This window comes from Orycteropus afer, unplaced genomic scaffold (genome assembly GCF_000298275.1).
Source record: "Orycteropus afer afer isolate SDZICR_OR568_19922 unplaced genomic scaffold, OryAfe1.0 scaffold00272, whole genome shotgun sequence".
Taxonomy (NCBI): Eukaryota; Metazoa; Chordata; class Mammalia; order Tubulidentata; family Orycteropodidae; genus Orycteropus; species Orycteropus afer.
In genome coordinates, this window is record NW_006921859.1 from 4,180,752 (window position 1) to 4,203,242 (window position 22,491).

The 22,491-nt window shown below is 47.2% G+C and overlaps 2 protein-coding genes across 2 annotated transcripts in view; both read right to left on the reverse strand.

Annotated features, from left to right (window-relative positions):
* The window catches only part of HDAC1 (histone deacetylase 1), a 41,238-nt gene extending 34,237 nt beyond the window's left edge, over positions 1-7,001 (reverse strand). Inside the window, 2 exon segments of the mRNA XM_042782249.1 lie at positions 6,790-6,919; positions 6,921-7,001. Of these exon segments, the coding sequence (XP_042638183.1) occupies positions 6,790-6,919; positions 6,921-7,001 (211 nt within the window).
* A 5,267-nt stretch (positions 7,002-12,268) lies between these two features.
* Positions 12,269-21,544, reverse strand: LCK (LCK proto-oncogene, Src family tyrosine kinase). The gene is made up of 12 exons (XM_007950446.2): positions 21,425-21,544; positions 20,890-20,971; positions 20,629-20,719; positions 20,280-20,378; positions 20,047-20,150; positions 19,682-19,831; positions 19,231-19,383; positions 18,917-19,096; positions 16,312-16,388; positions 16,068-16,221; positions 15,852-15,983; positions 12,269-12,471 (listed from the first exon to the last, which is right to left on the reverse strand). Exons 1-12 carry the CDS (start codon positions 21,527-21,529, stop codon positions 12,269-12,271), a joined length of 1,530 nt encoding a protein of 509 aa, XP_007948637.1. The 5' UTR covers positions 21,530-21,544.
* Between the last annotated feature and the right edge of the window lie 947 nt (positions 21,545-22,491).

Here is a 22,491-nt window from a genome sequence, read left to right on the forward strand (position 1 = left end):
ATAAATAAATAAATAAAAAGAGAATCTAAGCCACACTCCAATTTTATTTCATAGACATGCTCTGGGATAAGGAGACAATTATAAACAGTTGAATGTTTAAGATCCTTTTCTCTCTTTCTTCCTTTTGTAATCGACTTTATTTTTTAGAAAGGACTTCTGGTGGCACTGTAGTTAAAGCATTGAGCTGCTAACTCAAAGGTCAGCAGTGCAAATCCACCAGCCACTCCATGGGAAAAAGACAAAACAGTCTGCTTCTGTAAAGACATACAGCCTTGGAAACCCTATGGGGCAGTTCTACGCCATCCTACAGGGTTGCTATGGGTTGGAATCGACTTGACAGCAGTGGGTTTTGTTTTGTTTTAATTTTTTAGAAGAGTTTTATATTTATTTAAATCTAAAGAAAAACTGCAAGGATGGTACAGGTATTCCCATATACCCTGTACAGTTTCCCCTATTATTAATATCTGACATTAAACTCATTGTCATCGAATCAATTCCAGCTCACAGTGACCTATAGAAAGTAGAACTACCTCAAAGAGTTTCCAAGCTGTAAATCTTTACAGAAGCAGACTGTCACATCTTTCTCCTGCACAGTGGCTAATGGATTTGAACCACTGACTTTTTGGTTAGCAGCCAAAAGTATTAACCACTACATCACCTTAGCTCCTTAACATCTTACATACATATGGCACATTTGTTACAATTCATGACCAATAGTGGTACATTTTCATTAACTAAAGCCCATCGTTTATTTAGATTTCCTGTGTTTTTACCTAATGTCCTTTCATCCTCTTAATTCTAGTGATTCCTCTGAGGGTGGGGACTATGCTCTCAGCCAGAGCTGTAAGCCAATGGCTACCATATAATGGCAGTCAACAAGGTCTCTCAGACAACCTCATCAGCCATGGGGATAGGTAGGATAGGCCTCTAAAAGCACTGGCTGAGACATCCAGGTGCAGAACCAATTTGTGGGCAGTCAGTAGTCACATGGTCATTTGTATGTTATATACCTGGATTCCTGTTTACCCACTTCTGACAAAGGCCTTGATCTTTACCAACTCACTTGCCTATCAAGTCTGGATGCAGCCTAGGCTCAGACACGGGGAACTAAGATACCTTATCTGGAAGGCTAAAGGAGTACCTGCAGGTGGGGCCCTGTGGTAGTTAAGGGTTATGTGTCAACTTGGCTGGGCCTGGTTGAGTGGCTGGGCAGCTCCCTTAGTTTAGTGAGTTTTGGGGCAGCTGGTTGTAGTATTCCCCATGATGAGACTGGTAATCAACTTCACGGTGGAATCTACTGTGAGCAGCTGAGTAGCTGCCTTAGGGATGTGGTCTGCTCCCAGCATATAAGGAGAAGCTTTGGGAATAGTCTGTAGCTTTTGGCACACTTGAATCCTGAGTGTAGTTGAGTCATTATTCAGCAGCCTGCCATGTTGTCTGCTGATCTTGGGACTCTTAATGAACTTGAATTAATGGCCTGCCTTGTGGTTTGGTAATATTAGGACTGTGCCTTTTTACTTGTTGACTTTGGGTTTGTCAGCCTCAGCAGCCAGCAGCTGCCTGAGTGAAGAAAGCCTTCAGTTTCAGTGGGCCGGGAGCAAGAGGCAGAGCTGAAGCCCAAGGTCGATGGGGTTTCACCCAGCCCCGAGAGCCTAGCAGTTGGAACTGGGACTTCTAGCCTCCAAAACCGTAAGAGAATAAACTCCTGTTTGTTCAAGCCATCTTTTGTGGTATGTCTGTTAGAGAGACACGAGAGGTAACCAAAAGAGGCCCCATCCTTTTCTTAAAACTTTTTGATCAGCTGCTGAGAGACCTTATGGGGGGGAAAAACAGCAGGAAATAATCCTTTTAATTTAGCTAGTACATAAAACTTTTAAAGAGCTTTCCCATTACTATTATAACAGAAACTGCTACTCTTTCAGTTTTATAGGAGAGTAGTCTAAGGCTCTGAAGGTTAAAGTGACTTGGTCAATACTTGCAAAGATTCTGAGTGACAGAGTCAAATCTGGGTCCCAAGTCAGTAACCTCACTGCAAAACCCGTAATTTCCCAAGAAGTAACAAGTCTAATGCCTTCTCCAAAGACTGAGATCTTTCCACTTTCTCTTAACAGTATTAAGCTAAAACAAACCAAGTTTGTAAGACTGCTGTCTAGTCAAATCCGACTCATAGTGACCCCTCCTTGGGTTTCCAAAGCAATATCTCTACCCAGAGATTGCCCAGTTTTCTTTCTGAGGAGTGGCTGGGGGGTTTGAACCGCCAGCCTTCTGGTTAGCAGTCAAATGCCTTAGGCACTAAGCCACCAGAGCTCCTAAATTAAGAGTGTTGAGAGCATAAAATCCTACAAATGGAAGTGGCTACAAAGTCACAGGCTCCAGTATCAAATGGGGCTCACTACTGCCCGGCAATCCTTCAGAGTTATTTCCCCAGCTCCCTCTTTCACAACAGCCATTTCAAATCTTCTCCTCTCTCTATGAGATTCCTACTCTACCGTCTTCCTTCTCTCTCAGGAAAAAGAATATTCTATTCATCTTAAGAACTCTCTCAACATTCTCTTCATGGTCTCTTTAAATTTACCTACATTTGAATTTTCCTTGCCCCTTACCCTCTTGTCACAAAGGAACTTCCTCTTAAAGGCTTCTTTTCCTCTTAAAGGTTTCTATCTCACCTGGTCTCCTCAGGAACCTCCACCACTATGAGCCATCCTCCTTTCTCTTCTGTACTTTAAACCTCTCCCTCCCTCCTACTTGTTTTAGAATTTGAGCATGCCACTATATCTCCCCTTTATTATTAACAGCTCTCTCTTCCTACTCCAAACTTCCCTTAAAAAGGATTTCTTTTTTTCTTTTTTTTGGACTACTATCTGTCCAGCTTTCCCTTAAAAAGATTTAACCTGATCTCTCAACTATTCATTCACTCCTCAATCTACTGCAGTCTAACTTCTGCCCTAACCCCTACCCAGAAAGTTTCTGCCAACAATTGACCACTCCCTCTCTCTTCTCAATTCTGTAATCCAACACTTCCTGGTTTACCTACCTCTCTGGTCACTCCCTCTGTGTCTTTTTTAATTTATTCAACAAATATTCATCAAAAGCCTACTATGAGTTACACACTTTTTTTGTTTTGTTTTAATATGTATGAGAGCTGCTTTTCCTCGGTCTACTTTCTAAATAATGTACTTATTTAGAATTTGTGGTGCAGTGAATTACCTAAGATGGCTCTTGTAACCATGGTCTTTAGGACTCCCACTATGGACTATGGAAATGTAAGGTGTTTATGGACCACCAAGGGATTGGATAGCTTGCTAACAATGTAAATAAGGTACATGGCACCCTTGTACAGTTGAGACCATGGAAATACAATGTATGGAACCCTAATCTAAGGATTGGTTAGTTTTGCCATCTCAGTAGGCTTAAAATGAGCCCTCCCAGGTGCAGAAGGGGATATTTCATTACCATCAAGACAGAGAAGATCCACAAGTGGAGCATGTCTTTGGATCCCTATGCTGAGATGGCAGAGAAATGGTGGCAGCAGAACTGAGAGACCAGTATGAGACAGAGTGGCAGGCTTATCATCCCATGGAGTGAGAAAGCTGAGTGCCTTTGGACAGGAGACTTGCTAGAAGAGTGGACTGCACCTAGGTGTACCTATCGGCAGAGCTATGGAGCTCTGGGGAGTTCTGGTGGCATAGTGCCTAAGGCATTTGACTGCTAACCAGAAAGCTAGTGGTTCAAACCCATCAGCCACTTCTTGGGAGGAAGACTGGGCAATCTACTTCCGTAGAGATACCACCTTGGAAACCCAAGGAGGGATCACTATGAGTTGGGACTGACTTGAGGGCAATGAGCTTAATGGAGCTCTCTAACACTTGCCCAACAGGGTGGAGGCCAGGGGCCAAGAAGCCAAAGGCCAAAGAGAGGCGTGCCTGCAGGCATGGCTGGGGAGGAGGCTGTCTTGATCAAAGACTTGTATTCCAAGCATGTTCCTGAACCTGAATTGTAACCTATTATTTCCCAGATAAACTCCATAATTGTGAGTATTGTCTGTTGAGTTCTGTGTGGCTACTGCAACGAATTACTGAACTCAGGAGAGTAGAGAGTGTGCTGTGGGAAGGATGGCTGGTGTTAGAATTGATAAAGGTTGGAGGGTGGTGGCATGTTTGACTTCCACCTCATAGGAATCAGCTTTGATGGTGATTCTGTCTCCTCCTTGTGAGGTTGGAAAAGGTCAGAGAATGCCTCCCCCGTGTACTTTGTAGAATTCCACCCTGGATCCTCTTCTTTTTTCACCTTATATAACTTCTTGGGTGACTATGTCCTCTTCTATGACTAAAATTACCATCTATATGCTGACAACTACCAAACTTCTCACCTTTCTCTTCTAAACTGCAGACCAAAATGGTCAACTGCCTACTGAACACCTTTATTTGGATGTCCCCAGACACCTTAACAAAGGTTGCTAAAAAAAAAAAAGTTATTAAATGCCTTCCCCAACACCTCGAACAAGATGCCCAAACCAAAAATTTGGGATTATTGCCTTCTTACTTATCCCTGTTGTTGTTGTTAGGTACTCCCAATTTTGACTCATAGTAACTCCAATGCAACAGAGTACAACTGCCCCATAAGGTTTTCTTGGCTGTAATCTCTACAGAAGCAGATTGCCAGGTCTTTCTCCTATGGAACCCCTACATTAATGAATTTAATTTATGCCCCAGAGGATATTTCTAAGGCACAAATCTGATAAAACCTCAGTGGCTCACAAATGCCCTCAGATAAAAGCCCAACTTCCTTGGGATAGCATGTCAGGCTTCTCATGATCTGGTCCCCATTTAGTTCTCCAAACTCATCACCTGCAACTCTTCCCCTATTCCTGCTCCCCATTTTTTACATTCTGCCCCTAACTCTATACCTCAGCCTTATGTACTGCTATCTGCTATTTTCAAAGGTGCTGTACTTTCAGCTGCAAATCAAACGGTTGGTAGTTCGAACCCACCAGCTGCTCTGCAGGAGAAAGACAGTACAGTCTGCTTCCGTAAAGATTTACAGCCTTAGAAACCCTATGGGGCAGTTTTACTCTGTCCTATCGGGTCGCTATGAGTCAAAATCAACTCAATGGCAAAGGTTTTCTCTGGATCCTCTCTCCTGCCACTTAACGGTAATTTTGCTTTCCCTGTGCCTGGCTACTAACTCCTATTCTTCAGATTCTAACTAAGATTCCCTAGGCTGAGTTGGATGTCTCTTTTGTGTGCTCAACTCTGAGATTTCCTTTATCCCAGCAGTAATACTGGAGAGTAATTCTCTGTAATTGTCTATCCTTCCCTCCAGATTGTCTATCCTTCCCTCCAGATTGTGAGCTGAAAACGGGAAATGTGACTTGATCATCCCCATGGCCCCAGCATCTAAAACCTACCTAACACATAGTAAGTTGCTGACAGATTTTTGTTAAATGATTAAGTCTGTTTTAACAAGTTGCATCCCTCTTGTTCCAACTCCAAAAAAACCAAACCCACTACTATCCAGTCGATTTGACTCATAGCGACCCTCATTGGGTTTCCAAGGCAGTAAATCTTTATGGAAGTAGATTGCCCCATCTTCCTTCCACAGAGTGGCTAGTGGGATTGAACCGTCAACTCTCTGGATAGCAGTCAAATGCCATTGGCACTACGCCACCAGAGGCCCAATTCCCAGCGGCAACTGCAAGTCCCGCTCAGAGACTGGGGAAAGAGGGAGCTGGTGACCACTAGTTGGGGATTCTCACAAGACTGTCACCAAGAAGGATGAGTAAGAAAAAAACTGAACCGCTGCCATGGAGTTGGATCCGACTCATAGTGACCCCTCCTTGGGTTTCTGAGGCAGTATCACTACAGAAGTACATTGCCCAACTTTCCTTCCGAGGAGTGGCTGGTGGGTTTGAACCACCAGCCTTCTGGTTAGCAGTCAAATGGCTTAGGCACTATGCCACCAGAGGCCGAATTCCCAGCAGCAACTGCAAGGCCTGCTCAGAGACTGGGGAAAGAGGGAACTGGTGACCACTAGTTGGGGATTCTCACAAGACTCTCACCAAAAAGGACCAATAAGAAAAGGGACAGGTAAAAACCTATATAGGCATTCTCAGCAGGAATATATCTTTGCATCCATCACCTTTTACCTCCTCCCCAGACTCAGCTTTCCCTATAAAACTCTCTACAACAGACTTCAGAATCCTCCCATGATTACCTCAGCCATCGCCTAGACCTGTGGTCTTAACTTCGGCTTCGATCTCCTTTCCTCTCTCAGCCTTCTCCCTCAGTCTCGCCCTCTTTCCTCTCAGTCTCTTCTCTCAGCCTCGACCTGCTTTCCTCAGTCTCTCCTCTCAGCCTCCGTCCTCAGCCTCCACCTTTTTTCCTCCTTCAGCCTCCTCCCTCAGTCTCGACCTCATTCATCTCTCAGCCTCTTCCCTCAGTCTCGTCTCTCAGCCTTTTCCCTCAGTCTCGACCTCATTCGTCTCTCAGCCTCCCCTCTCAGCCTCTCCTCAACGCCTCAGCATTCTCTGAAAGCAACTCGACCTAAACCTTCCTCTCTCAGATCGGGCCTGGATCAAGTTCCTCCCCTGCCCCCGCCGCGAGGACGGTGCTCACCGTCGTAGTAGTAACAGACTTTCCTCTTGGTGCCCTGAGTCTGCGCCATCTTGCTCGCCTCCTGTCCCTCACGTCAGTCGGTCCTTCTGCCCTCCCGCCCCGCGGTTCAGCTCAGCAGCAACTACTGGGGGGGGCGGGCCACCAGCCCGCTCCGCCCGTCCCCTCCCTGGCTCACCTATAGACGCGCAGCCCGGGCACCGCTCCAGCCAATCAGCTTGAGCAGGGACAAGCCCGGAACTCGGCAGGGGGCAAGGGCAGCCCTAAGAGGCAGCGGAGGGCCCCCTGGGCCTGTACCAAGGTCCACAGCAGGGGGGTGGGGGAGCTACCCGGGGACCGTACCATTAGTCCCGGGGGAGGAAAGCAGATCTGTAAACCTCACTGTCCCATTTGGTCATTGGAAGAGTGCTTGGAGATCAGAGGCAAATTTTGTAATTTTACAGACAATAAACTGAGGCCTACAGAGGAAAGACGTGCAGCCAGAATGCTCCTTAGAAGCAAGGATGGCAAGACTTCTTACTTTGGACGTGGTTATCTGGATGGACCAGTCCCTAGAGAAGGACATAGTGCTTGATAGATGGTCAGTGAAAAAGAAGAAGACCCTCAACAAGATGGATTGACACAGTGGCTGCAACAATGAGCTCAAACATAGCAATGATTATGAGGATGGCACAGGATGGGCAGTATTTCGTTCTGTTGTCCATAGGGTCTTTATTAGTCAGAACTGACTAGATGACACACCGAACACCATCATAGAGGAAAAGTGACTTGCACAAGGTCACCTAGCTAAGGAAGGGGCTGCACCTGAGTTAGAACTCAGATTTAGAGGAGGGAGAAGTAAATCTTTTCTCAGTTAATCCTCACAACAGCTCTGGAGGAGGGCTTTTTATCCCCATTGTACAGATAAGTATAATGAAGTTCAAATCTTTGTGAATTGCTGAGTCACATGATTAATAATTAAATTTAAATTACATAGGTTTTTTGAAACCCGCTATGTGCCAGAGACATGTAACAAGGGACAGAACCTAGCCTTTCCGACTCCAGAGCCTACCTCCCTGATGCATTCACCCCGGAGGATTAAGGAATATCTTCACGTGGGGTTACCATGAGTTGGAATCCGCTTGAGGGCAACTGGTTTGGTGTTTTGGTTTTGTTGTTATTGTTAGGTGCTATCAAGTTGGCTCTGACTCAGTGTGCCTATGTGCAACCGAACGAAACATTGCCTGTTCCTGCGCCATCCTCACAATCCTTGTTATGCTTGAGCCCATCGTTGCAGCCACTGAGTCAATCCAACTCATTGAGGGTCTTCCCCTTTTTCGATGACCCTCTACTTTACCAAGCATGGTATCTTCTCCAGGGAATGGTCCCTTCTAACAATATGATCAAAATAGGTGAGTTGAAGTCTGGCTTTTCTCGCTTCTAAGGAGCGTTCTGGCTACACTTCCTCCAGGACAGATACAGATTTGTTTGTTCTTCTGGCAGTCCATGTATTTTTCAGTAGTCTTCGCCAACACTGCAATTCAAAGGCATCAACTCTTCTTCAATCTTCCTTATTCATTGTCCAGCTTTCACCTGCATATGAGGCTATTGAAAATACTGCTGCTGGGCCCCGAGGGCACCTTAGTCTTCAAAGTGACATCTTTGCTCCTTAACACTTTAAAGGGGTCTTTTCCAGAAGATTTGCCAAGATTTGGTTTTAGGCAGGAGTAAACCAGATTGCCTTCTTACCTAGATTAGGGTCTCTCAACCTTGGAGGTATTGATAGTCGGTATTTGATAAGTCTATGTTGTTGGGGGCTGTCCTGTGTAGGATGTTGTCTTAGTTATCTTAGATACATAACAGAAATATCACAAGTGGATGGCTTTAACACACAGAAATGTATTCCCCCACAGTTTAGAAGGCCAGAAGTCTGAATTCAGGATGCCAGTTCTAGAAGGGCTTCTCTCTCTGTCGGCTGTAGGGGAAGGTCCTTGTCTCCTTTCAACATCTGGGGGTTTGACATTCGTTGGAGATCTCCGTGTATCTTGCCGTTAATCATCTAATGGGTAGAGGCCTGGGATGCTGCTAAACATCTGTTTAGCACTACGCTACCAGAGCTCTAGGGTCTAGGAGATTCTCAATACAGGGACACTGGGTACAGAGGACACGCTCTGCTCCTGACTCTTCTTCTTGGTGATAGGAGGTCCCTCTTTGTTTTCTTACTTTTCTCTCCTTTTATCTCTTGTATAATAAGAGGTGATGCAGGCCACAATCCAGGGAAACTCCCTTTACCTCAGATTGTGACCTGAGAGAGTGTGTTATATCCCACCCTAATCCTCTTTCAACTGATTGGCTGATCACATCAGATCACATCATGAGGGAAGATTACATCATTACCTAACTTCCAAGGTATATCATTATATAACTGTCAAACCACTGAGAATCATGGCCCAGCCAAGTTGACACATATTTTGGGGGGACACAATTCAATCCGTGACAGATGTTTAGCAGCATCCCAGGCCTCTACCCATTAGATACCAGTCACATCCTCCATGCCACCACACCCCAAATGACAGTGACAACCAAAAATGCCTCTAAACATTGCCAAATGTCCCTGGGGCAGAGAGAGGTTAAACCCCTTCCGTACTCCCCTTGAGAACCATTGCATTAGATCAATTCATCACCAACTGGCCATTGTTGAAAACAAAGATTGAAAAACACTAAGGTGGGCTATTAAAATAACAACTACAACAACATTAATATTTAGTGATTACTTACTATGTACCAAGCATTACACTAAGTGCCAAACATTACATTAACCAAATAATTTACCCATGGTCTTACAGTCAATACAATACATTTTTATGCCTCTTTACAGCTGAAAGAGTGTTTAGAGATGTGTTCTCACTTAGGAACTGCTTTTGAACATTAATTATAAAGGTAACAGGAGAACTAAGACTGGGCCTTTCGTTGTACTATAAAAATAGCAAAGGAGCAGGTCTGTGTTACTACTTCCTAGCTATTCTTGGGTGAGTTACTTAACCTTTCCTCTTTGTAAAATGGGGAGGATAATAATATTGTAAAATGGGGAGGATAATAATAAAAAGTTCACTATCTCTATGACACAATGTCCAGAACAGGAGGAGGGTGAGGATTAGATAAAATCATGGGTGTGGCAGCATTTTATAAACAGGGGTCACAAACTCAGATGCCTACAGGGCTCAGGTATTATTGCTCTTGTTCAGTGCCATTGAATTGATTTGACTCATAGATACTTATAATTCTACTCATAGAGTAGAACTGCCCCATAGGACTTTCTAGATGGTGATGTTTATAGGAGCAGATCACCAGGTCTTTCTGCAGCAGAGCAGCTAGTGAGTTCGAAACCTTTTGGTTATCAGCCAGAGGTCAGGTAGGTGATATAAATGAATGGATACACACACACACACACACACACACACATATATATATATGTATATATATATTTTTACTAAGATGCTCTGTTTGCATATTTTTAAATAGGTCTACTTTTCATTTTCATAAAGAAATATGTTTTTTTCCCATCTTTCTTTAAACACACTGTCATCTTGGGGTATCTTTAATTTTTTCACTTTTTGATGGAGATGTGGATACCAAAAAAAGAGCTCTGGTAGCGTAGTGTCTAAGGCATTTGACTGCTAACCAGAAGGTTGACAGTTCAAACCTGCCAGCCATTCCGTGGAAAGAAGACTGGGTAATCTACTCCTGTAAAGATTTACTGCCTTGGAAACCCATGAGTCAGAATCAACTAGATGGCAGTGAGTTTGGTTTGGTTTTGGATACCAAAAAGAAATTCATTTTCCTCTTTATTTTAAGAACAGTAACTCAGAGCCTGATGATAAACATTAACCCTCAATTTCATCGCCTTGTAGTAGTAGGGAGGGAGAGCTCATAGGTAGCCACTACTCAGCTCCATAAGGACAGGGAGGCCCAAAGTGGTGAAATCTTCCTATTTTTTTTTTTTTTTTTAAAGCAGAAACCTGGAGTTTTATGCAAAATCTCCCCAGTTTAATAAATTGGTTGCTAACGCAGTCAATTCTCAATACAGCAGTAAGTGCCATCCTTTTAAAATGTGTTGCTGCTGTTGAGCCAACTCTGACTCATAGTGACTCCATGTGATAGAGTAGAACTGCTCCGTAGAGTTTTCTAGGTTGTCATCTTTACAGAAGCAGATTGTCGGGTCTTTCTCCTGCAAGAATGGCTGAGTGGGTTGGAATCACTTACCTGCCAGTTCACAGCCCTGCTCTTAACTATTGTACTACCAGCCCTCCTTTTCAAAGGAGCTCTGCACAAATCCCTGCAGACTCTCCAGACAGGCTCCTGCAAAGACCACAAGGCCCTAGGTCCTAGGATCTAACTCCTACTCCTCTGGTCACCATTACAGGTCTGTACAAGTCAGATAAATGCCTGCCTCAGGCTATTTATTCCCTCTGGCAGATGCTCCTTCCGCATGCATTGTGTGGCTCACTCCCTCACCTCCTTCAAATCTTTGTTCAATGAGCCCTTCCCTGACCACTGGCAAACCTTCCCCCAAACATTGCATTCCCAATCCCTCTCACTCTGCTCTCTTTTTCTCCTAGCACTCACCACCTTGTAACATACAATATAATTTACTTCTTTATGATATTTAGTGTTTATTATCTTTCTTACTAGAATGTAAGCTGACAAAGGCAGAGATTTGTGTGTGTGTGTCTTATCAACTAGATATCCTATGAGGCTAGAAAGTAAAGGTTCAAAAAACATTTGTTAAATGAATGAACTAATTCAATTTTTAAAAACATCATGAAGGTGAATCAAAACATATCCAAAGCCAGGCATACCCCTTGAATTACTAGCTGTAAAAAATGCTATTGCCCTTATGGGAGGAAGAGGATCCTGTGACACACCCATTCCAGAGGAGATTCTAGGTGGGGGTTGAACTGAATCCTTTGGGGTAGAGGTGATGAGAACTGTCCCATTTGAAGGAATTGGCAGAGTACAGAAGAGTATGGCCCTCAGAGCCCCCAGTATGGCTCCCCTTGGTCCCCAGCACTACCAGGACTGGAAAAAAGTTCAGACACTTCCTCAGTGTGTCAACTTCTCAGGGTGACCCAATTTCCATTTTCTGAACCCCTACTCTCCACCCCAAAGACAAGGAGATGAAAGCGGGCAGCAGAGAGATATACCATGTTCATCAACAAACAGACATTTATTGAGCTCCTAATGTGTGCCAGGCACCGAGGAGGAGCACACAGAGGTATTAGACAAGACCCCCGCCCTCTAGAAGTTTCTTGATGACCTGAGGAAGCAGAAGGAAGGGGGGCCAGATGCTGGTGTCAGTCACAGGTTTTTGTCCTCTCTCTCGTGGTCTCAGAAAGTAAGAGAACCCCAAAAGGGACACCTTGGACAAGTGTCCAAGACATACATGCCCAGGCTACACATGTATAAGATACATGTGAAGAGCCCACACAAGTACAGGACATGTATACAAATGACAAGATGTGTATGTGTTACAGGTGGATAGGATTCATGTGCAGAGTCCTTATGTGCACAGGCCACATGGGTAGAGCACTAAAACTCCATCTTCCCAAGTCAGACTGAGAAATGCAGGTGGCTAGATGTGTGTGTGGGGGCTCCAGGCCCCAGGGCCACTAGGCCCCTCAAGGTTGGGGCTGGTACTGGCCCTCCGTGGCTGTGAAGAAGTCCTCCAGCACACTGCGCAGGTAGTCAAAGGTGGGCCGATCCTCTGGACGCTCCTTCCAGCACAGCATCATGAGGTCGTACAGCTCCCCGGGACAGTTGTCAGGTCTCACCATGCGGTAGCCTCGCTCCAGGTTCTGAATTACCTCGGGATTGGTCATCCCTGGAGGTTGAAGGGAGAAACAACATCAAGGTTCCAGGCTTTGGAAACCCAGGGGCAGGGATAACATTCAGAATATTTAACAACTGACATGGCGTGAGCACCAATCTGAAATGTCAGTTATGTGACTTGGAGTGGCACTCAGTAACCCATACATGATAGCTATATGACCTTGAGCAAGCTACCTCATCTCTTTCAGCCTCTGTTTCCTCATGGTGGAAAATGGAATAAATTGTAGTTCCTAGCTCACAAGGTTGTTACATCAGGATTGAATGAGGTAATACACATGAAGCACCAAGTGCTGGGCCTGGATAGGAGATGTTCCAGAAAGGGTAGCTAGAATTATTATTATTTTGTGGAGAAGGATGCAGTGGTTAGGACTCTGGGCAAAATAGGACAATGGTGAGTTTCTCGAGCTGAGACCAGGGACATGAGATGCTGTATCAGTAAGCCAGATGGGTCCTGCGCTCCAGCAAAGCAGACCCTACATAGGGCAGAGAAAGTTCACCAGGCCCCTCTGTGACCCAGATCAAATAGAGGGTGGGCCAATTCCCTCCCTTTGTGCTGGTCCCGGCCCCTCCTCTAGCAGGCTTCTAACATGCAGACCTTGAGAGGTGCTGCTGTGGAGATCTGCATGGTCATAGCAAAAACACAGCCTAGGGTTCTCAATTACCCAGTTGGCCTCCAGTTTCTCCTGCAGTCTGTGATAGGCAGTCACCAAAGACTAAACCCTTCTATGGCCCTGGTGAAATAAAAGTTTCAAACCTGCAAAGCTTGGTACTAGACCCTGGTCAATAACAATCCCTGGTTCTCAAGGCCCTGCCCCTGGGAGGCCTCTGACTGTGGGTCCCTCACATTCTAGAGTCAGGACACTGGAAGACATAGGCCAGGGAACCAAATGCCCTTAGCTAGACTCAAGGTTGTAAACTGGTGGCCAGGAGGCAAACCCAGCCCAAATATAGCCCACACACATAAATTGGTTTGGCCCATAGTGTTTTTAAACTATTTGAATCAATCAGCAGTATTTAGAAATGGGTGTATTTTTTTTTTAGGATTTGGGTGAAGATTTACAGAGTAAATTCACTTTTCATACAGCAGTTCACATATACTTTGTCTCATGTCATTGACCAAAATTTACAATGCAGCAGCTCCCCTCCCACTTCCTCCCCATAGTTACCTCCTCCCAGTGTCCATCCCTTCATACTCTTCTGCACCCTGAGCTATCTCCCTGTGCATAAGCAGCCCTTCCTTCTCCCATGATTGTTCTCTCCAGGGCGTGTGTCTACTTGAGGTAAATGTTTAACTCACATGCCTGTACTTTGGTTGGTTGGAAACCACAGTTGTGGGTTCAATTCCAGACCTGAAGGGCAGCTAGGGGCCATAGTCTCAGTGGTTACACCAGGCTCTATTGGACCAGCAAACCTGGTCCCCATCTTCTTTTTTTTTTGCCTCCAAATGATTTTGAGTTTTGTACCACATTGTTCTCCCTTTTTATGCAGGATCTCCTACATCGAAATGGGTATATTTTTCTAAAACTCTGAGTTTTGGCTTCTCTTGAAAACCAGGTCTGTTTTTTGGGCCCCCAAGGAGCTCTGGTAGCATAGTGGCTAAGACACTTGCCTGCTAACCAGAAGGCTGGTGGTTCAAACCCACCAGCCACTCCTCGGAAGGAAGGTTGGGCAATCCTACTTCCGTAGTGATACTGCCTTGGAAACCCAAGGAGGGCTCGCTATGAGTCGGGTTTGACTCGACGGCACATAACAACAACAACATGTCTTGATGGCAACCATCTGCTGGAGCACATGCAAGTTCATCAAGGTCAGCTGACCCTGAAGCCACTTGCCAGTTGCCATTTATCATCATGTGTCACTGCCTTTTTTCCTCGCAGAGAGAGATTCTCTATGGATTAGCCTTCATGGCACAGTGGAGTAGCAGAAAAAGCTCTGGGTGGGATGACTGTGGCTACAGCCCTAAACCAGCTATGGACTCTGTGACGGTTGACAAGTCCAGGACAAGAAAGGCCTTTGGGCCTCTCACCTGATGCTAAGGTGCCCTTATCTTCCTAGGAAGAAAGTTTTGTTCATTGCTCTGGGGATGTCAGAAGTTTCTGCACATGTGACCACTATGTTTTGCAACCTCCCTACTACTGTCTGGGTGTTCCATTTCCTTTCCCCAGAGCTTCCTAGCAAGTTCCTTTAAAAAAAAAATCCACCTTTGTCTTGGCTGAATTAAGGGGTGAAGAGCTTTGTCCAGAAGATAAAGGGAAGGGTGAGTGATAGAGGGTGAGAATTAGTGGTTTACATGTCTCTCTCTCTCTCTTCCTGGTGGCACAGTGATTAAGTGCTTGGCTGCTAACCAAAATGTCAGCAGTTTGAACCTACCAGCCTCTCCACGGGAAAAAGATGTGGCAGCCTGCTTCCATAAAGATTACAGCCGTGGGAACCCTGTGGGGCAGTTTTTCTCTGACCTATAGAGTAACTATGAGTCAGAGGTGACTCAGTGGCAATGGGTTGGTTTGTTTCTCCCTTTTTAGATGGAAAGCTTCAGAGGGAAGAGAAGACAGTATTTAGTGAGCACCTACTATGAGTCAGGAGTCCCTGGGTGGTAGAAATGGTTAACGTGCTTGGCTGCTAACCAAAAGTTGGAGGTTGAGTCCACACAGGGATGACTTAGAAGCAAGGCCTAGTGACCTACTTCTGGAAAATCAGTCACTGAAAACCCTATGGAGCACAGTTCTACCCTGACACACATGGGGTCACCATGAATCAAAGTCAACTCAACAGCAACTGGTTTGGGTTTCTGAGTCAGGCTCTTTCACAGATAGTTTCTCTTTTCATATGAGAAAACACGCTCAGAGAAGTGAAGTGACTTGCCCAACGTCATGTCGTAAGGATTGCTAATAAACCTAACACTCTTGACTGCTTATTGTGGGCCAGGCATTATTCCAATCTCACTGAAGTTTCAGAACAACTCTGCAATTATACCTCACAGAGATAAAGCACTTAGAACAGTAAGTAGTCAGCACGGAGTAGGAAAGAAGGAAGTATAAGTTCAAAGTCAACGAGAAAGTTAGCATCAGTGGTAGATCTGGTAATAAAAGGCAGATCTTTTGTCCCCCAGGCCAGATCTACTACCATAACAGGCTGCTGTATAAGAACAAAAGAAAAGAGCTGGAGTTATTGAAGGAGGAGAGATCCAGAGACAGAGATGGAAGACAGCTCTGGGAGATGTAGCAGCTGTTTAGGGATGCTGGAGTCACACCCCTGAGAAAAGGAAGAAGCAGCTAGAAAGTTTCAGACTCTGAGCCTGGGAAGAGGAGAGTGGAAAGACATGGGTTGCTGCCTTCCCCATCACCCCCTCCAGTTCCTGCCCTTGGTCCTGACCTGGGTAAGGGATACGGCCGTGGGTGACAATCTCTGTCAGCAGGATCCCAAAAGACCACACATCCGATTTGATGGTGAATGTTCCATAGTTAATGGCTTCTGGTGCTGTCCATTTAATGGGAAACTTGGCTCCTGGCGGGAGGCAGAGTGAGGTTACCTGGATGTGCTTGAGCAGAACCTGCCAGGCCACAGACCTCTCTCAGATCCCACACCTACCCTCCCTGGCTGTGTACTCGTTGTCCTCGATGAGGCGTGCTAGGCCAAAGTCTGCTATCTTACAGCTCAGGGTGTCAGATACCAGGATGTTGGCTGCCCGCAGGTCACGGTGGATATAATTCTGCTCCTCGATGAACGCCATGCCCTCGGCGATCTGCAAGCCACATGCAGGTCAGCAGTCCTGGGCTAGACATTCTCACACACTGGCCAGTGCCCATGCCCAGCCATTCCCTAGCCTCCCTACCTGGGCTGCCATGTCCAAGAGTTTGTTGATGGTCAGCTTGATGCCTGAGGAGGTCTTAAGGAAATCCACCAGACTCCCTGTGGGCAGAAAGATGAGTAGTGAGCAGAGGGGCCAGAGGGAGGAGAGATATTCTCACAGAACCCACCCAAGACACCTGACGGGGAGGCAATCAGTCCTTTTCCCCAACTGGGAGTCTAGAAGCATGGTCTGACACGTGGAAAGGAAGGTGGGGGGTGAGAATGGAGGATTGTGTACTCAGGATGAGGATGCCCATGATATGTGAAGGTCTTTTCTGGAAGGCTGGCATGGGGCATCTTATAGACTTCTTATCACCAGTGGGGTAAAGCCCAAAACCCTCAGCCAGGATCCAAAGTCCTACATGGTCCACATTTGTAGTTTCTTCTCCTCCACCACCCCTGCCTCTTCACTCCACTCCACTCCACTCCCCCTAGACAAGTTTGAGATTCTTCGCACACAGAGCACTGGGCTTTTTTTTTTTTTAAAGACTCATGACAACCCCATATGTGTCAGAGTAGAACTGTGCTCCATTGGTTTTTTGTTTTGTTTTGTTTTGACTTTTATTATGGTGAAAACATACACACCAAGACATTCACCACCATTACAGCTCAGGGACACTGATGATATTTTTCATCTTCAGACCACTGGGCTTTCATATTAAAGTCTCTGACCCATCTCCACCTGCTAAAATTCCAGTTTTCTTTCATGGTCCAGCTAGAATGCCCTTCTAGGAGGCCACTCTAATCCTGGCAGGCATAAAAAACTGCATCATCTTCTGCATGCTTGTGACATGCTGGAACTTTCCTGTGGCATCAACTTTGTCTTCCCAATGCCCATTACTATATAACAGGTTTCCCTGACAGCAGAAACCATGCTCACTCATCCAGTGCCCAGCCCAGGGTAAGCCACAATGAACGTGCACTGACAGGATTGAACGGTATATAGAAAAAGAGGCCTGGGGGCCTGAGGGGCATGTCTAGTAGTGGTGGAGGGTGGCTGGAAGAAGAACATGATGAAAATTGCTAGGATGAAGCTTGTGACCACTGGCACCTCCCAAAAGATTAAAACCCTATATAAGGATGATGGTATACGTAAGTGTCCCCACTAACACTAGATTAGTCACTACAGACAAAGGGCTCACCCAGAGGCAGAAAATATATGCTGTCGTTCCTCCACTATATCTGTGACAGATGTTGCTAATCACAGTACTCACTTCCAGTGAGCCTCAGAATCCTTTTCAACCCAACTCTCCAAGCAACTACCAATAATTAAAGTTGGCGCATATGATAGAACCTATTTGCCATGTTTAGAACTTGTTCGCCAATAAACTCATTTCTCTTTCTGAAAGAGGGACAGATCTTGTATTCCCAACAAATCAGAACGAGACAAAAACAATAAAAGTATTGTGCAGCTGATAGATGGCAGGCACTGTCTGACTACTCTTCTGCATTAACTCTCTCACCCTCACACAGACCCTAACAGGAAGGCACTCTTGATTATTATCACCATTTTATCTAGGGCCACACAATCATGAAGACAGGATTCTAATCCAGGCAGTCAGACTCTAGAGCCCTCAGTGACCACTTGATACTGTTTCTGGGTGAGCCCATTTAGACTTTCTGCTATTATGATAGGAGCTTCATATAGGGGATCGCCATGAGTCAGAATCAACTTCATGGCAACTAACAACATCGTTGGGAAAACTGAGGCCCAGAGGTGGGACATGGACTGGGTCTGAGTCACACAGCAAACCAAAGTGTAGCTTAGAAACTCAGTCACTGCCTTCCCAAGTTCCCTAACAGTACAGTTCCTGTAACAGCCTCTTCCAAGGGAGGGAAAGGGGGAAGGTACTCACCCAGAAGTGAAAAAGAAGGCCTTGGGGCAGATTTAAGAAACCCTGGTTGTGCAGTGGTCTGTCACTCAACTGCTAACCAAAAAGTCAGCAGTAGGAGCTAGCAGCTGCTTAGTGGGAGAAAGATGTGGCCATCTGCTTCCATAAAGATTCCCATTGCCATGGAGTGATTCCAACTCATAGCAACTCTATAGGATCACCCCACAGGGTTTCCAAGACTGTAAATCTTTATGGAAGCTGCCACATCTTTCTCCAGTAGAGCAGCTGCTGGGTTCAGACTATTGACCTTAAGGTTAGCAGCCAAGAGCTTAAGCACTGTGCCACCAGGGCTGCTTCTTGATTACAGCCTTAGAAACCTGTGGGGCCATTGTACTCTGCCTATAGGTTCGTTAGGAGTTCCAATGATTGCATGGAAATGGGTTAAGGTAGATTTGCCCTCCCAAGGCTCAGGGATGATGGAAGTCAGAGAAATGAAGCTAGAAGCCCATTCTCTCTGAAGATCAAGCATCCTAAGATCAAGATAAGGATTTGAAGAAGGCAAACTAGACTGCAAGTCAGGGAAGATAGAGGTGAATGCTCTTCCAGAACCTGCCACCATAGACTGGCCCTCAGAGGACACACCCCAGAAGACCTGAAGGATGCATCTTCAAAAGTTCAGGAAGGTCATCTAGAAACTTGTGTGCTGAGCCAGAGGAAAAGGCCTAATTCCAGCACTCTGGAGCAACCTGAACTCACCGTTCTCCATGTATTCCGTGATGATATAGATGGGCTCCTGGGTGACCACGGCATAGAGCCGGACCAGCCTCTGGTGTTGCAGCCGCTTCATGAGATTGGCCTCTGCCAGGAAGGCGTCGGGAGACATGCTGCCCTGCTTCAGGCTCTTCACTGCCACTTTTGTGTGCCCGTTGTAGTACCCTGAGGGAGGAGGGGTTGGGGGAGCCACTTGCACCCGGTGCACTCGGAATCAGACTGCTGCCCTGGAGCAGGTCACTTGATGTGGGGCTCTCACGACCACCCCCATCCCTGGAAGGCATGTGAGTCTCACTCACCCATCCACACCTCCCCGAACTGGCCAGCCCCCAGCCGCTCCACCAGCTTCAGCGTCTCTCTGGGAACCTCCCACTCGTCCTCCCACCACGGTTTCTGGGGCTTCTGGGTCTGGCAGGGACGGCTCAACCGCGTGCACAACCCATCCGAAGCATCTGTGGCGACACCGAAGAGGTGTGAGGGCTGTCAATATGGTGGGCCTTGGGTCCTGCACCTCACCGAGTCCCGTGTAGGAGAAACGGATTGACAGAGAGTTTTGGGGCTGTCACCCGACACCTGCGGCTGTAGGGTAGGAGGACCTCACCCCACCCCCACCCCCCGGGAGGAATGAATGAAAGAGTGCAGTGAATAATGGGAGGACGGTAACCCTGAGAGACACTGAGGGGGGCAGGCTGCTAGGGCACACGTGAAGGGGCCTGGGGGCACATCTGAGGGAGTCCTGGCGGGGCTCACTGGTGTAATGGCGGACCAGTTCATGTAGGCCAGCGAAAGTGATGCGGGGGGAGATATAGTAGCCGCCGTTGTCCAGATTACGGATCTTGTAATGTTTCACCACTTCTCCCTGGTCCTGGTCGAAGTCCCGGACCGATAGTGAAAACGATCCTGAATGAATGGATGAATGAACCAACGAACGAACGCAAAAGAAGGCGGGGTCACCATCTGCAAGCTAAGCCCGCCACACACCCTTGTGCTCTCGTTCTCGGGGAAAGCACGGTCCCGCCACACCTCAGCTTACGTCCTCAACTGCCTGAGGCCCCACCCAATGAGGGCCCGCCCAGCCTGAGGCCCCGCCCACCGAGTCCTCTCCAGCCACTCACCAGCGGTGCTCTCGCTCTCCCGGATCAGGAAGGAACCGTGCGTGTTCCCCGGCGCCAGCAGTCGTCGCTCCGCGTCCTTGCGGCTCAGGTTCTTGAAGAACCAGCTGGGCAGGGCATAAGCCGCGGTCTATAGGTCCGTTCTTCCATCCCGGTCAAACATTCACCAGCACCCTCCCCTGCTCTGGGGTCCCTGAATGTGTTCCCGCCCATCCCCACGACGGGTCCCCACTCACGGTTCGGGCTCCAGGCTGTTTGCTTTGGCCACGAAGTTGAAAGGGATGAAACCTTCCTGACCCGTGGTTAAAGACTGCGCTTTCCACCACTCGCCACTCCTGCGCGAAAGCAGTGGTTAGCGCAGCATGCTCAGCCCTGGACTCAGCAGGAACCCCTCCCTTTGAGTCTCAGTTCCACCAGCTTTACCGTCCCCCAGTTCAGCATTCTAAAGCCTCCCATTTGTTCCAAGGGCGCCTGCCCCAAACCAGTCAGGGTCGCAGGGTTTGATTGGAGGTACCAGGTAACTCCAGAAATGGGAGTCTTAGCCCAGAAGCTCCCCCTCTTCCCTCACAGGTCCCGCCACTCAACTGCTCCAAGATGCGGAGCTGTTCATCCTTCTCGAAGCCCAGGTCCCCATCATGAGAGGGCTCATAGCTGTACAGGGCAATAACCAGGTTGTCTGCAAAGATAGGGTGCGTCAGGAGAGCGGACCTGGGGTAGGCTGGGAGCATGGAGGTAGGAGACAGGACTGGAGGCAGGGGTGTAGTATAGGGTAGAGGGTGCACAGGAGATGGAGGATAGACAAAAGTCCACAGGCTTCATTTTCCAGGCCCTGCTGGTTGGGGTCACCTTGCAGTGGTGAGGCCGGTGGGAGAGAGCCCTCGTAGGTGACCAGTGGGTCCCGCACCTCAGAGCCATTCCTGATGGGCAGCTGTGGGGTGAGGGATGGAGGTAGGGTTAGAAAGCAGGAAGCTGAGTCTTATCACTACTTTGTCAACTACTTGCTGTGTGACTTTAGGAGAGTCCCTTCCCCTCTCTGGGCCTCTCCTCTGTATACCACGGGAGAGAGTCAACTCTGGTATTTCAAGGACCTATGTTATGGGTCTATAGGAGCTCTGTGGCGTAATCCCTAAGGCACTTGATTGCTAACCAGAAGGCTGGCGGTTCAAACCCACCAGCCACTCCTTGGAAGGAAGACGGGGCAATCTACTTCTGTAGTGATACCGCCTGGGAAACCCAAGGAGGAGTCACTATGAGTTGGGGCCAAATCGATGGCACATAACAACAACAACAACATGGTATTGGTCTATTAATTTCTCCTGAGTGTCCCTGGGCCCTGCACTCTACAAGATTTCCTCACCGAGTCCCTTGTCTGGCCTCTTACCTTGGCTTTGCCATCCAGTGGGACTATTGGGTAATGGCAGTGCTCACACACATCGATGTTTTCCATCCAGTCATCTTCTGGATTTGAGCTGCAGCTACAGCCCATGATCCCTAGGGAAATGGAAAGGGGGTTGAAGGTATTTCCCGCCCCCCAACACCTGTGCCCCAATATCAGACATCCTGCAGCCTTGTCCTGGAAATTTCTAAAAGTACATGAGGTTGTCAGCGCCCCCCCCCCCCCATTCACCAGCAACAGGAAATCGGACTTGGTGGGTCCTAACTCCTAACTGGTGCTTGCACTGAGCCCAGGGCCACAAATAAAGTCACATAAGGCCCTAGGCCCCACCCTCCCACCTGGGATGGGCAAACCGCCAAGGGCACCTTTCTTAGTTTAGTTGCCCACTTCCTGCCTCTCCCCCTCCCTCTCCCTCTGCCAGTACCCCATTTTGGGGGACTCCCAGAGATCATACACACATACTTACCCAAGCCCTGGGGGAGATCTATATCTTGATCAGATCCTCCCCTACCAGAGAGGGCATGCCACACCTCTTAATTACAATCCTTCTCCAGCCTAGGAAGCTGGGTAAGAGACTCTATCCCCAAAGGTCAGATATTAGGGCTTCCCCCTTCCCCATACACAAAGCCTCCTTCAGAGGGCTTCTTCCAACAAGGTCTTACCTCTCTCCAGTATAAACCCTGCCGTGGCCTTGTCGGCCCTAGCTTTTTGGTCTTAGGAGTATTACCTTTTGGTCAGATGAAATCAGGCAGAATTCCATAAAAAAAAGGACTTGAAAATGGAGTTGTTCTGCTTGAAGCAGAATGGGCCTCATTGTGAAGCCCTCAGGAGACCCTGAGGTACCTCCTTCCCTGGGGCTGCTCCTCAGAATTGTACGGAAAACATTTCCAAGGAATCCTAAACCCATTGTCATCAAGTCGATTCCGACACATACCGACCCCCATTGGACTTCCAAGGTTGTAAATCTTTACTGAAGTAGATTACCCCATCTTCCTTCTGCAGAGCAGCTGGTGGGTTATGAACTGCTGACCTTCTGGTTAGCAGCCAAATGC